A 14,205-nucleotide genomic window follows, 5' to 3' on the forward strand; every position below is an offset into this window, starting at 1 on the left:
ATCCTGACTTATGAGGGTCAATCATGCCCAGAAAAATACTCCATAGGTGGGTAACAGTGTGGAGTACAGGAACTGGGGTTTATGGAGGAGTCCCAGGAGGAGTATGCAAGTAACTTAAAATATACTGATTGCATCTTTCCCTCCACCACCTCTTTTTTTTCTTTTTTCTTTTTTTTTTTTTTGGCCCTGTATGTGGGATCTTAATTTCCCAACCAGGGATCAAACCTATGTCCCCTGCACTGCAAGGCAGATTCTTAACCACTAGACCACAAGGGAAGTCACCCCTCCACTACTTCTTGTGGAGAGAACAGGTGAAGGTGTTTTATCACAGATAACTAAGCCTTCCAAAGTAGGGAGTATAACTGGAAGATACAACTCCCTCCTCCTTTTCTCAGCACCCTTCAGCAACAGCGAAAACTCTAGAGATTTTGGCTCTGACCATCAGTGAAGTCAGCAGTGTTCACTGCAAAGACAGAAGCACATAATCAACACTGGAAAATATCAGGGTGGGACAGACACAAATTCCCTCCTTCCAAAAATTACAGGAGGGGAAAATGATCTTGAAAGAAAGAAATTGACAATTCACGACCACCGGTCAGTTCAAGAAAAGAACTTCAGAGAACTCAGTTGGCTTCTTATGCTTAGTTTATTCAAGAGAGAAGAGATTAACTCACTATGACCTGGGGCCTGTTTGCCCCAAGAATGATGCATGAATGGCTGGGCACAGGCAGCTTCTGTCAGGGACCAAGAAGAAAAGATAAGGACTTCCCCCAGCTTCTGCCCACAACAGACTCTAGGATCCTTTATTCACAGTAGAGTTTTCCAAGTTTCTTTACAGAGAGACTCATTAGAAGGGTTATCAAGTCATCCCAAGAATGAGTCCATCAGTGGGAACAAAGGGGTTGTCAAAAGCAAGAGGAGTTGTCCAAGGAGGTGAGATGACAGAGCCAGAGAGCAGCACCCACTTTTCAGCTTCTGTCTGAAGACCACAGTAACCCACCAGGCCTCAGGGTCCACCTCAGAGGTCAAAGTCTCTCCAGAGTCTCAGCCCTCCCATCAGGGGTGACTGTCATCTTTCCGGAGGGGGTGGTCACCTTCTCAGGGACTCCAGCCTTCCTTCCTGGGGGCGTGACCTTCTGTCCAATCTGAAGGTGCACAGGACCCACAGCTATCCCTCCAGGGCTCACCGCCAGATGGCCCACAGAGGTCAGGGGCTTCTCTCCAGGGCTCTCAGTCTTCCCTTCTGGAGCAGCAGTGCGCCTTCCAGATGATAGAGGGGTCCTTGTAGGGGTTGCAGTCTCACCTCTGGGGGTTGTGGTCATAGTTACAGACTTTCTATGAGTCTCAGTGGCCATAGCCTCTCCTCCTAGCGGCAAAATGCCCAAACCAGTGGTCAAATCTCTGGTCATAGTTGGCATTTCAGGGCCAATTCTTGAAGAATTCACAGCAGTTGAGAACCAAAATTTTGGAGAAGGAGTTGAGCTGAACTCTAGAAGAAATCAACAGAAGAGGGTGAGACTCCTACCTCTTGCTTCCCATCCTGTCACTGGCAGAACTAGAGCTGCTCCAGGGATGAAGTACCAGCTCCCAAACCAGAAGCAGAGGATTTCTGAATGCATCCACTTGTCAACACAGATAAAGTCTCAGCACACAGAAGCCCAGCTTCCCCACTTAAAAGTATCAACAAGATCCCAGGCACCCATGGACACTTGGTGGGGTTTGCTACATTTCTGGTTGAGGGACCCCAAGCAAAAGTCTGCCAGTTCTGTAAGCGTAAGCCTTTGCTTTGACTTTTGCACTTTGAACAAGACCTTACCCTGAAGCCTATTCCTAACCTGTGGAATCCACAGGAAGAATCTTTCGTGTCCCACTTTTGGGAAGCACAAAGTCCAGGCTGAGGGTAAGGAGGTTGCCCTAGAAATCATGTTGTAAAGAATTAAGTTGGAGTCTCATTTCCACTCCTGACTAGCTGTATTATCTTTCTGAGCCCTGGTCTCCCAAAGAATGAGGGTCATAGACTGTCTCCAAGGATACTGCAGCTCTAGCATGCCAGGTTCCATCTCCAAACTGCCAGGGAAGTCTCTGCTATCAAAGAAATATCAAAAAGAAACTTAATTTCTTCTTCTGGTGTTTGTTGCATGAAAGCAAGGAAAATACAGAAATAAACTGATAGGTATTGAGTGTTCACCATGAGCCAGCATGCTTTCATTTCACATCTCATTTAGTTTGTATAATACTGACATGAGTATAAGGATTATTCCCATTTTGTAGATGGGAAAACAAAGCTCAGAGAGATTAAATGGAGCATGCATTCAAACCAAGATTAGAAAGCAGACTGGCCTGGCCATCAAAGCTTATTCTCTTCCTTCGCTGTCATTTTGCCACAACAAAGCCTTTAGATCTTACAGAAGGGACCCACCCAGTGGCTGCTTGTGCAACTGCCAATCCCAGCTTCCAAGTCATAGCTACTCACCATCATTCACCAGGAGATTATTCAACGTGTGGACAAGGGGGAAAGGGCCAGTGCCGCAGAAATTGCCCCTGAAGTCATCCAGGTCCAATGTCCACACCATGGCCCCCCCAAAATGCTCTCTCTTTATGAAAAATGCCTGAAAAAAAGGAGTGGTCAGTCAACCTGCTGTTCTCACCATCCTCCAGACTGAGTACAATGGCAAAATTAGATGGACTCTCAGAAGGCAATATGGCAGGATGGTTAGCCACATAACCTGTCTTTGAATCTAGCCTCTATTGCTTATTAGCTGCGGCATCTTGAAAAAAAGTTACATAAACTTTATGTGTCTTAGTTGCCTCCTGTGTAAAAAAAAAAAGGGATAATAACATTTCCAACATTTTTAGGATCCAAAGAATTCCTACATGCACACGTTACAACATGGATGGAAGTGGAAGACATCATGCTAAGTGAAATAAGCCAGTTACGAAAGAACAAATACTAAGATTCCACTCATAGAGGCTCTTAGAGTAGTCAGATTCATAAAGATGGAAGGTAGAGTGGTGATTAAGAGGAGGTGTGTGAGGGAAGAGTGAGGAGCTATTTAATGTGTGTGGAGCTATTTAATGTGTGGGGAGTTTCCGTTTGCAAAGACAAGAAAGTTCTGGAGAGGGATGTGTGATAGTTATACAACAGCGTCAATGTACTTAATGCTATTGAACTGTAACAAAAAGTAAGTAAAATGGTAAATTTTATGTTATGTATATTTTGCCACAACTTGAAAAAAAATTTTTTAATTCCCACATGTAAAATATTTGGAGCAATACTTTGCACATAGTAAATGTTCATAAATGTTAAGTACTGTCTGACTTCCCAAACTGCTAATTACCATTATCATCATACTGAACAGTAGATATTGCTTTATATTTTTTAAAAATCACCTCAACATACCTCATGCCAAAATGATGCTATAAAAGAGGAATAGAACAGATAATATCATATCCTTTTCACAGATAAGTAACATAGTCTTTGTCCATGATTTTTAAAATCACAGATATAACTAAAAGGCAGAGTTTAGACCCCAAACCAGGTTTTATTATTACTTTGCCAGCACTCTGTGCTGGCGGAAAAGGCAGACTCATATGCAAACATCTGCATGACGGAAATGACTTGGTCAAATCGGTTGGCTCCTTTCTGAGGTTTAATTTCCCCAAATGTAAAATAAGACAGCAAAGCCTAATTATTAAGCTTGAAACTGTGAAGATTCTGAGCTTTTCTCCTACTTCTAAGCTAAGCTGGACTTCCAAAGTGCCACTAGTGGTAAAGAACCTGCCTGCCAGTGCAGGAGACGTAAGAGACTTGGGTTTGATCCCTGGGTTGGGAAGATCCCCTGAAGGAGAGAATGGCAACCCACTCCAGTATTCTCGCCTAGAGAATCCCATGGATAAAGGAGCCTGGCAGGCTACAGTTTATAGGGTCACAAAGAATCAGACATGACTGAAGCAACTTAGCATGCATACATAGGCTAAATTAACCTGTTCTATATGTACATACACACACACACACACACACACAGACACACACACACACACACACCAGACCTCCAGATCCAAAAAGTGACCATTTCTACTCACAGTAAAAAGTCAGATTAGCACCTGGAGTTTGCTCTCCATTCCCCAATTATCCAAAGAGTGATGCGGAGGCAACCAGATATTCACCTGCACGTGCAGCAGAGTCTGCACCGCAGCAGAAGAATCCCACAGTTTCGACTCTCAGGTGACACAGGAAGCAGGCACATCTTGCCCTCCTCCCCTCTAGAGAGACCGAGAGCTTGGCTCTGGAAAGTAAACAAGGCCTCTCTGGGAAGATTTTACAGTCCATGCAGGTAAGGAGATGACTCTGGGAGAGAGGGGAGGGGAACCTTTCTGTTTAATTACAGCTGGTCTATTTGCTTTACTCAGAATGCCTGGACAGTGCTGGAACACTGAGAGATCCAGGGATTACTGCCTCCCAGTGATTACCTGCAAAGTTTCTTTCAGCTGAGATTCTGTGATGGGAGCTCTTAATTATTCTTACACTGGGCTCGCGTCCACCTCTAGCTTGGTAAGGCTCTATAACTGCCCCTCAAAGCAAGGCCACCCTGCACTGCTGGCTTCTGGCTTTCCCCAGCAATGGGGTCCAACCCCCCTCTTCTGTGTCCTATGGATCATATATTTAATTCCACCCAACTGGATAATTCCAGGGTCACTGACCTTTTTTGTGTCTTCTGTTTCCAAACCACAGAGTAAGATGCTGAAAGCTGAAAGTCATGCTCTCTACCTCTCTCCCCACAGCGGGTCTCAGCCAGGATTAGAGGAAGTCACAGTGACTCTTCATGATAACCGCCATATTATCTCTGCTTCCTATCGCAAATGTTTCCCAAAGAACAACCAACACCAGTGACTTCCACATCACTTATGAAAGGAGACACTGTGACATTCCTCTACTTATAAGCCCCGACATCCAGGCAGCGACAGACTTCTGACAACTGCTCACTCATCAATGGCCTCTCCTCCTGAACTCCCTAGTCCAGACCCTTATCATTTCACACGTGCACACCCGAAGTGCCACACAGATTAGAGTAGGATCACAAGGGGATATACTGCAAACAGTTTCCAGATTCTTTCTAAGACCTGATGAATACTCAGGGTTGGAACTAAGAATTTCTACATCTATTAAGTCTACATCTAATCTAGGTGATTCCAAGCAGAGGCAGGTTAAGGAAACACTGGAACATGTCTTTTCTGTTTTAATTCACTATTAAAAAAACAAAAACTCGCCAGGTTCAATATCATAGACCACTGTTGATATGGGGTGCAGTGGTGGTGACAATTACTAAAGTCTAAAGATTTCAAACTCACAAATCATATACCTGGCTCAGAAACCTGATTTTGCCTGAAAATGCATACAGGATGAAGGCCAGACACCTTCATCAGCATTCAAGTGTCTCCATAAATCCTCCTTTTTAAAATAAGATGATTGGGGCAGGTTTGATTGGGAAGCTCCAATTAGATCTGGTATGCCTAAAACTCATCTAATATAGTCATTCTCACCTTCATTCTCCATGCAGTACACACACACCCATACACACACACAAACACACAGTACAGACAAGGGCCTCACAGAAGCCAGAGGAAAGCTATGCTGGAGCAAGAAAGGACCAAGGTCTCACCTTGTAACCGAAGCTGATGGCATCATCATAGCCAACCCACTCCTTCCCCTTGAAGGCATATGGGACATACTGATCATTAATCCAGCGCTTCTTCGCTCTCTGGACAAAAGAGCAAACCTGCCAGGAAGATCCCCAGGGTAGTTCCGTGAAGTGCCACAGAGGGAAGCAACAGCAAGGGAAAAGAACCCAGGAATCCCGCACCAGGGGGTGACAGGAAGGCAGACCAAAGAGGGGGTGTGGAAGCCACTCACAAAGGACCTCCTGTCTATTCCAAAGAATCCCTACTACTGCACATTCCTTCCATGACATCTGTGATGGATACACAAAAAGAAATACTAAGGAGTGGGGGACAGCCTTAAGAAAACAAACCAGGGTTTGGTAAAATCAATACCAAACTACTACAGGAACAAACCTGACCTTTGACCAAACCTGCTCCTTTCTCAAAGACTTTTTATGAGTAAGTGTCTCCTCTGTTTACTAAAACCAACATAAACTGCCCCATCTAGGCAGTTATCAAACTAACTTTTGAATCTATAGTAACTGTAAAGGCCTAGAATGCCGGGAGAGCTAGGTTATTATAATCAAGAAAGCACTGAGTGTGGATTGGGTACCCAGCCCTGAGCTGGAGACCATATGCTACAAAGATGTAGACATGTTCAACTTGGGCTGTCGAAGTTAAGGTGTAAAAGTCTTTCCTTTGGGGGTGGGGGTGGTCATTAAAAGTTTATCAAAATCTCTTTCACGTAATGTCCTTCAAGAACACTCCCTCAACTATGTCATCACGCATAACTATGCTTCACTGGATTAGCAGGGAAACATCTTCAGGAGCCAGGACAGAGCAGAGACTGGAGAGACACCAGCACCTCCACTACCACCACAGGCAAAGACACAGCTCGCTCTCTGGTGTCGGCTGTCCTCTGCCTAGAAGGTCCTTCCCACCCATCAGGACTCTGACTGTCCGTCACAGCTCTGCACAGAATTCACCTAATCTAGATCCTACCACCACGCAATCCATGCCTCTTACTATCTTCCCTTGTGTTTCACGTTGCCCTGGGTCCGTGGCTCTTTCCTCCACTAGAGCAAGCTTTGTTGAGATGGGGATTAGGGGGTGGAATTGAGGTAGAGGAGAAAGAATCTGTCATGAGGGATGTCTTTGAATCATTTCAGAATAATCTACTAGTGAGAAGGAAGGAATCAGGGAGAAGAAACAATAATGAGAAAAAGCAAGACTGGCCAAGAGTGGTTAATGACTGATGCTGGGTGAAGGGCATCTGGGAATCAGGGAATAAGAGAATGTTATACTATTCTTTTACTTTTGAAAATGTTTGAACTTTTGAAAAATATATATATGTATATATCTTGCAAATATTAATTAGGTTCATTTAGGCCATATAGTAATTCAGGATTGACTTAAATATTATTTAAGAATCTTCTAAAGAGTGAAATATCTGTCCCCCTCCATTCAGACTTCACCCAGTCCCTCACCTCTTACAAAGGACTCAAATAACTTCCCCAAAAGAAAAGAGAATATCCCAGAGACTGAATGTCCCTTACCACAGCAAACCACCTCCTTGTCCTATCTCTAGCCCTCAGTCTTGCCTTGGTCCCTTGTCCCTGCTTTGGCCCTGGGCTCGGGTCGGGGAGCCCTAACTCACAGACACAGGTTCCCATTCCTGTCACCTCATAATAAGCCAAGAAGCCAGCTTGCTTGGTGTACTTCCCTGGAGATGCTGGTCCCACAGCTCCTGCCCCGAGCTCATTCTGAGAGGCTCTGAGGAGGTGAAAAGTACGTCCATAGGTGGGGAGCCCCATGAGGAGCTTCTCGGGGGGGACCCCAAGCTGTCGCCAGTAGCTCATGGCATATGCCTGTAGGGAGGAAGAACACAATACCTCCTTGTCACCAAGAGCCACTGGCCTGGCTCAGGGGTGCACGTCTGGGCTGCCTGACAGCTTTCCTTTTCTTACCGAAGATTTGGGGTCTCCAGGCAGAGAGAACAGAGGGCTATTGTGTCCTGTGACCTTTTCCCAGCTTCCATGTAAGTCGTAAGACAAGACGCTGATGAAATCCAGGAGTCTGTAAGGGGCAAGAAGAGGAAGTATGAAGATCATGCTAGCTAGACTTTCACAGCACCAAGTAGCTAACTAGCTGAACATCGGCCACCCAACACAGCTGCCGTCTCTGCCCATGAGGATGCCCAAGCTGTGCCCTGCATGTGAGAGGCTGCCCTAGAACACACAGCCAGTGAGGGACATCGGTGTGTCAGGACCTATGCCCTCCAGAGAGTATCCAAGGGGTCAGACCAGGAAACAAAGTGGACGGGATCAGACCAGGAAGCAGAGGCGTTCTGGCTGATATGAGTGCAGCAGAGGTCTGCATAAATAACATGTGTAATCAGACAGCACTAAAGTGCATCCATCTTTCTACCATTGCAGGAGCCACTGGAACCCACCTCTTCCAGAAAGCTTTCCAGATGGCGAAGTGCAGTTGAGCCTTATCAGGGCACAGTGTAGAGGCTAGCATGGATCATCTAATTTAATTTTAATTTAGCCAATTTAGCCACAATTGTCTCTATTTTAAAATGAAGAAATTGAAGGACTTCCCTGGTGGTCAAGTGGGTAAGACTCTGCCTGCCAATGCAGGAGACATGGATTCAGGCCCTGGTCTGGGAAGATTCCACGTGCCACAAGCCCATGCACCACAGCTACTGAAGCCCAAGCACCTAGGGCCCATGTTTCACAACAAGAGATACCCACTACAATGAGAAGCCTGTGCGCTGAAATTAAGGTGCAGCCCCAATCGCCACAACTAGAGAAAAGCCTGCACACAGCACCAAAGACCCAGTGCAGCCATTAGTAAACACATAAAATAAAGAAGCTAAAACTCAGACAGTTACCTAATTTGTCTAAGGTGACCCAGCCTGGTGAAGATGAACTCCCTCAATCCTGCCTGGCTCTAAGACCAACACTAGGCAACTCCCTCCACTGGGGTCCACCTTTCCTGACTAACCACTCTCCATTGAAACCACGCTCCCTAAATAAAATCACATTCAGAAACACCCCCATTCACCTTTTGTGTTCTGCATCTAACTCAGCTTTCATATCTGTAAATACCTGATTCTTAAGCTTTGAGAAAATTAGTAAAGAACTGGCATTTCCTGAAAGTTATATGCTTTCTTGGGGCTTCCCAGGTGGTGCCAGTGGTAAAGAAGCTGCCTGCCAGTGCAGGAGACATAAAAGACATGGGTTCGATCCCTGGGTCAGGAAGATCCCCTGGAGGAGGGTATGGCAACCCACTCCAGTATTATTGTCTGGAGAATCCTATGGACAGAGGAGCCTGGCAGGCTATATAGTCCATATGGTTGCAAAGAAATGGACACGACGGAAGCAATTTAGCATGCATGAGTGTTCCTTGACTGATTTTGTGATTTTGGCATGAAGATCTCTGCTCTGAAAACAGGCCCTGACTTGGCATTCCTGTTTTTATTTCAGAGGCAGTAGTTGGTAATTCACAAATGTCTCTGATGCCAGCCATCTGGCATTTGGTGCACATCCACAAGGGACTCCAGGAAAACAGAGGCCAGGCCCCTGGATTCACTCCTTGAGGCCCAGCTATGGGTAATGCAGATCTCTACCCAAGAGGATGCTGTGGTGTAGCCTGATGCTCCATCACTTCCCTCTGATCTCCTCAGAAAAGCCTGGGCTATAAGGAATAATCCTTGTCCCCACCTACATTCCTGCTAGGCCCACCTCCCATAGGTGTTCTCACAGCAAGGCAGGAAATCGAAGCTCCAGGACAGTGCTGGGCACCTCTGGGTTCTGAGCCCAAGATGCCTTCTTCCCTCCAGTGTTCCTCCCCCCAACACCAAAGGAGCACCCACTCACCTGCCCAGAAGGCGTGCATCATATGCTTTCTGGATGACGTGGGGGTCCCCAGAGACGGCAGCAGACAGCAGCAGCCTTGGGCGCATGGTGAGCTGGGCCTCATTCTTGAAGGCCTGCAGGAGCTCCTGGGAAGAGAGAAGCAAATGAGAGAAATGGACAAAGCAGAGTGGAGTCGGGGAAAGCAGGAGTCATCCAGGAAACAATCTTCTGCAATAACAGAGCCCCTGGAGCCAGGAGAGTCAGACACAGGCCCTGCCCACAGGCTCCTGAGAAACGGGGACGTGAGCCAGTGCGGTAAGTCGCTGAGCAGAGGGCTGGCTGCAGGCCCAGGAGCAGAGTTCAGCAGCCTGCCTGAGGGAGTCCAGTGGATGCATGGAGAAAGTGTCATTCAGGCTGGAAGGCTGGGGCCAGGCCAGTGGTGACCGGGGGAAAGGCCTCCACAGGGCCCCTGCTCAGCAGCCCTCTGTCCACACCACTCTCCTGTCCAACCCTGGTCTTAGGCTCCTCCTGTGCCCGGGGCCCAGACATGGTCAAAATAGAATCACTTCTGGATTCAGGATCTGCCAAGCCAACCTTACCTCAAGTAAGAAGACAAAGGTCCAGCGGTCACGCGCGGGGCTGCCTCTGAGTCCAGGGTACAAGAAGAAGAGGTCCAGACCATCGAAGCCATGTGTCCTCAGGAGGGCGATCACTGAATTGACAAACCTTTCCCGGTTGGAAAACGTGGACAGCATCTTGGTGAACCTGCAGGGGGAACAGGGATGAGGCCAGGAGTGCTTTCGGCATAACCGTGCTCCCCCCAACCACTCCCCTGCAAGGTTCTTTGGTTCACATGTGACTACAGAAAGGAAGGCAGAGCTTTGAAACACTCAAACCCTCTTAAAGCTCTACCAAGTCCTGGACTTCAGGCTCCAGGGAGGATTAGCAAACCACCCCTGCCCCTGCCAGATGGAAACAACACTCAGCCCGAGGTAGAGACAGTGGTTCAGAACAGCTCTGCCTTTGAGAACCTGGTTACTCCTGGCCAAGTGCTGACCCTCTGCCTAAACAGATAAGGGGAGGGAAAATAAGCCAAGGGCAAGTATTTCCAGAAAGATCTCTGAGCTAAGGGGCCCATAAGGTGGCAAAGAGGGCCAGGCTCTGACCAGGGGTTCAAGAGTCTCTGCTCTTCTATTCACTGGCTGTTTGACTATTTTCTATTTTTTGTAGTATTTTCTCTTCCATAATGAAGACCCTATTGGAAAATCTTTAGTATAGTAAAGCAGAACTTTAAGTAATTTGGAGCTAGTCCTACATGCAATATTAACCAGATTCAGACTTAGGCAGGCCTGGTTCCATTACCTGATCATCACCCCAGCTGGTCACCTCACAGGGACACCTGGGTGAAATATGGTAAGTTCCCTAAGCGCTCTCTCGTGCTTTTTTCCCTACAAATTTGGAATGCAAACAGCCACTTTAATCCTTTCCCCTAGCAATCATGAGATAGTGAGTGTAAAGCTGGCCTGCTCCCCTGACCCATCACCTCAACCCCACCCCAGAGATGAGACCTAACAGCACAGACTCACCTCGAGGTGCCGAAGTTCCACCCCCCGACGGACAGCAGTGTTTTCAGCCCCCTGTTCCTGTGATGAGAGACAGAGTCGGTGAGCTGGGTTCTCATCAGTCATTTGGGGAACAGTGGGAAGTAGTGGGGATGGGAGGAGGGGGAGGGAAAGGGGGCAGTGGGTGGAGTAACCTAAGGGAGAAAGGAGCAGAGCCAAGGAAGGGGAAGAAGGATAAAAGAGACAGCAACCAACCCCCATAAAGGTCATCACACCCAGGACCCCAGGTTGTCCAAGCCCCGCAAACTCCAAAATCGCATGACAGTCCCACAAAAAGGAAAAGAAAAAGCAGCCTAAATTTTCTCTTCACTCACTTTCTTGGTCAACAAACGTTCATTGAACAATTAATATGTGCCTCTGACTGCTTTGGGCTTCTCTGGTAGCTCAAATGATAAAGAGTCTGCCTGCAGTGCGGGAGACCAAGGTTCGATCCCTGGGTTGGGAAGATCCCCTGATGAAGGAAATGGCAACCCATTCCAGTATTCTTGCTGGAAAATCCCATGGACAGAGGAACCTGACAGGCCTCACTCCATGGGGTCGCAAAGAGTCAGACACAACTGAGCGAGTTCACTTTCACTTTTCACTTTCTGACTGCTTTAGGTGCTTGAACACAGCAGTGAACAGAAGGACAAGCTCCCTGCTCTCCTCTCTGGAGGCTGTGCTCTAGTGACATGGATTTTCTCTGCCCTTCTACAACCATGCACACAGCGACAGACCACTCCCTGCAGAGGACAGCCCAGGAGGCCTGGGGAGAGAACACTGAGCACCAGCTCTCTGCTGGGCACTGACCCCGCCACTGGTGTACAAAGACCATAGACACCAGCCCTTCCCTTGGGGTTCATTTGCAGGTGACAAAGGGCAATGAAACACTAGCATTTGTGAAGCTTTTGTGATATGCAGCTCTCTCCGAAGCATTTGAAAATAGAATCCTGAGCACTGGGCTTGAAGGGTGAGTTGGGGTGCAAGGCAGAGAAGAGAGAGGAGCATATTCTAGGCAGGGGCACAGCAGCCACAAGGGCAGGGAGGCAAGGACAAACTCAAAGTGCTGATCAATGGGGAACTCCCAGAGCAGGGACACTACAGAGAGCCATTGACAGGAGGAGGGACCCAAGGATCAGAGGACAGGTGACGACTAACAGAAGAAAAGACTTACTCCTCTTTACCTGTAAAATACAGCCCCCACACACACAGTGAACACACCTCTCCTTGAGCTTGTTGAACTCTGGGTAGAGGATTTTCTCATCCAGGGGATCCTTAGGAACAATCTGATTGTTGTTCATCGAGGCAAAGGCAAATACCAGGTGGGTGCAGAGAAAGGGGTCCAGATCCCGGGGCAGGATCGAGGCAGAGCCGGGCCGACTGAATGCCCAGTTGGTGAAATAACACACCAGCTTGTGGGCAGCACCTGGCAGGGGACAGCAGGCATTACTGATAGAAACCAAGTGGGGATGGAGCTCAGCATCCACAGCAGCATGGAGACTTCTCTAGAGGCCAATCCACTGTAACTCCCACCAAACACATCCCCTCAAAGCTACACTGAGGGCAGGTCCATCCCCCACTGCTGCGGTCCCCCAGGGAAAGAAAGCCTCATGAAACCCTGGTCAGAATGGACCCGAGAGTCTGGATCCTGGCAGAGAAGACCCAACAGTGACTGAGAATTTGCTGCTGAGCCGCACTGGGTTAATAATCCCCAACACAGAGCCAAGGCAGGCACAGGGGACACTGGATCTGGAGCAGTTCTCAGTGGACACTCTCCCCGGCTCTGGAGAGGACCAGTTTCCTCACCATCATGGTGTTTCAGCATGAGGAGCAGCCCTGCAGGAGACGAAGGAAGAAACACACGCAGATTCATGGGTACACCCAGAGTGACACGCCCAGCTCACCCTCCAGCTCCCACAAATGCAGACACACACACCCTTCCCTCCTTCCTCTTCTCTACACAGAGTGGGTGAAGCCAGATCTAGCTAAGCTCCTTCCCACTCCAATATACTCTACATGCAGACACACAGGCTTTGGGACAACCATGGCACTGAAAGTCCCAGCAAGGTTCAGGCCAGTGGTTCTCAACCCCGGAAGTGTTAGTCACTCAGTCATGTCCAAATCTTTGTGACCTCATGGACTGTACCCCACCAGCCTCCTCTGCCCATGGAATTTTTCAGGTAACAATACTGGAGTGGGTAGCCATCCCCTTCTCCAGGGGATCTTTCTCATTCAGGGATTGACCCCGAGTCTCCTGCACTGCAGGCAGATTTTTTACTGTCTGGGCCATCAGGGAAGTTCTCAACCCTGGATGCTAATTTAAAAGTAGTGATATCCTGGTTCCTCCCTCAGAGATTCTGATTAACTGGTCACAGGTGAGAAAGGTTGAGAACCACTGCTCTGATCACTTCTCCTTTCACTGTGTCCTGTCCACCTCTACCTAATCCAGGCCCCCAAGTCCCAGGATGCTCCTTTGGGTAACAGTGAGACAATAAGCTTATGAAGCCTGGCACCTCCTGAACTAAGAGACATTGAGGGGCTGGGACCCACCACACTCACCAACCCACAGCAGCAGCTTCCCCATCTCTGTGGTCTGACAGCTGCAGGCCTAGGGCTCGAGCCCCTTTATATGAGATTCCCCTGGTACAACTTTGGGACAGTGCTGATACAGCCCAGCCACACACACACAAAACCAGTGATTAATAGGCAGCTGCCCAGTGTCACAGTGACCCCAGCATCTCCTATTGTCCCGCCCAGCAGAGCCACAGTTCTCAGATCCAACAAAGGAACAACTCCCTCTGACACTGGCATAGACAGGGTGTCCACCACCAGCCCTGGTGAGGACAGGGCAGTGCTCAGCCCCTCTTCCTGTAATTCAGCCCCACATGGACTGAGTACGAGGAAGAAACACTGAAGGACAGCAGGAATCCTACTGTTATGAGATTAGTGATTTGGAGGGTTGCATAGTGCAATGTTAACAAGGCTCAGCTATGGACTCTGCCAGGCCAAAGTTTGAATCCCACTGTCAAGAAGCATAAGTTCTAGCATCTTGAGCAGTTAGTCAGCTCTTTGAGCTTTAGCTC

General features: G+C 48.0%; 1 protein-coding gene across 1 annotated transcript; it reads right to left on the minus strand.

Annotated features, from left to right (window-relative positions):
- Positions 1-628: 628 nt before the first annotated feature.
- Positions 629-13,722, minus strand: LOC443344 (oviductal glycoprotein 1, 120kDa). Its single transcript, NM_001009779.1, is given in 11 exon segments — positions 629-1,489; positions 2,474-2,609; positions 5,661-5,777; positions 7,341-7,526; positions 7,626-7,734; positions 9,543-9,667; positions 10,121-10,286; positions 11,108-11,164; positions 12,344-12,548; positions 12,929-12,958; positions 13,682-13,722. Coding segments are annotated over 11 exon segments (1,620 nt in total). The 5' UTR covers positions 13,707-13,722; the 3' UTR covers positions 629-1,025.
- Between the last annotated feature and the right edge of the window lie 483 nt (positions 13,723-14,205).

The sequence above is a fragment of the Ovis aries genome, chromosome 1 (genome assembly GCF_016772045.2).
Source record: "Ovis aries strain OAR_USU_Benz2616 breed Rambouillet chromosome 1, ARS-UI_Ramb_v3.0, whole genome shotgun sequence".
Taxonomy (NCBI): Eukaryota; Metazoa; Chordata; class Mammalia; order Artiodactyla; family Bovidae; genus Ovis; species Ovis aries.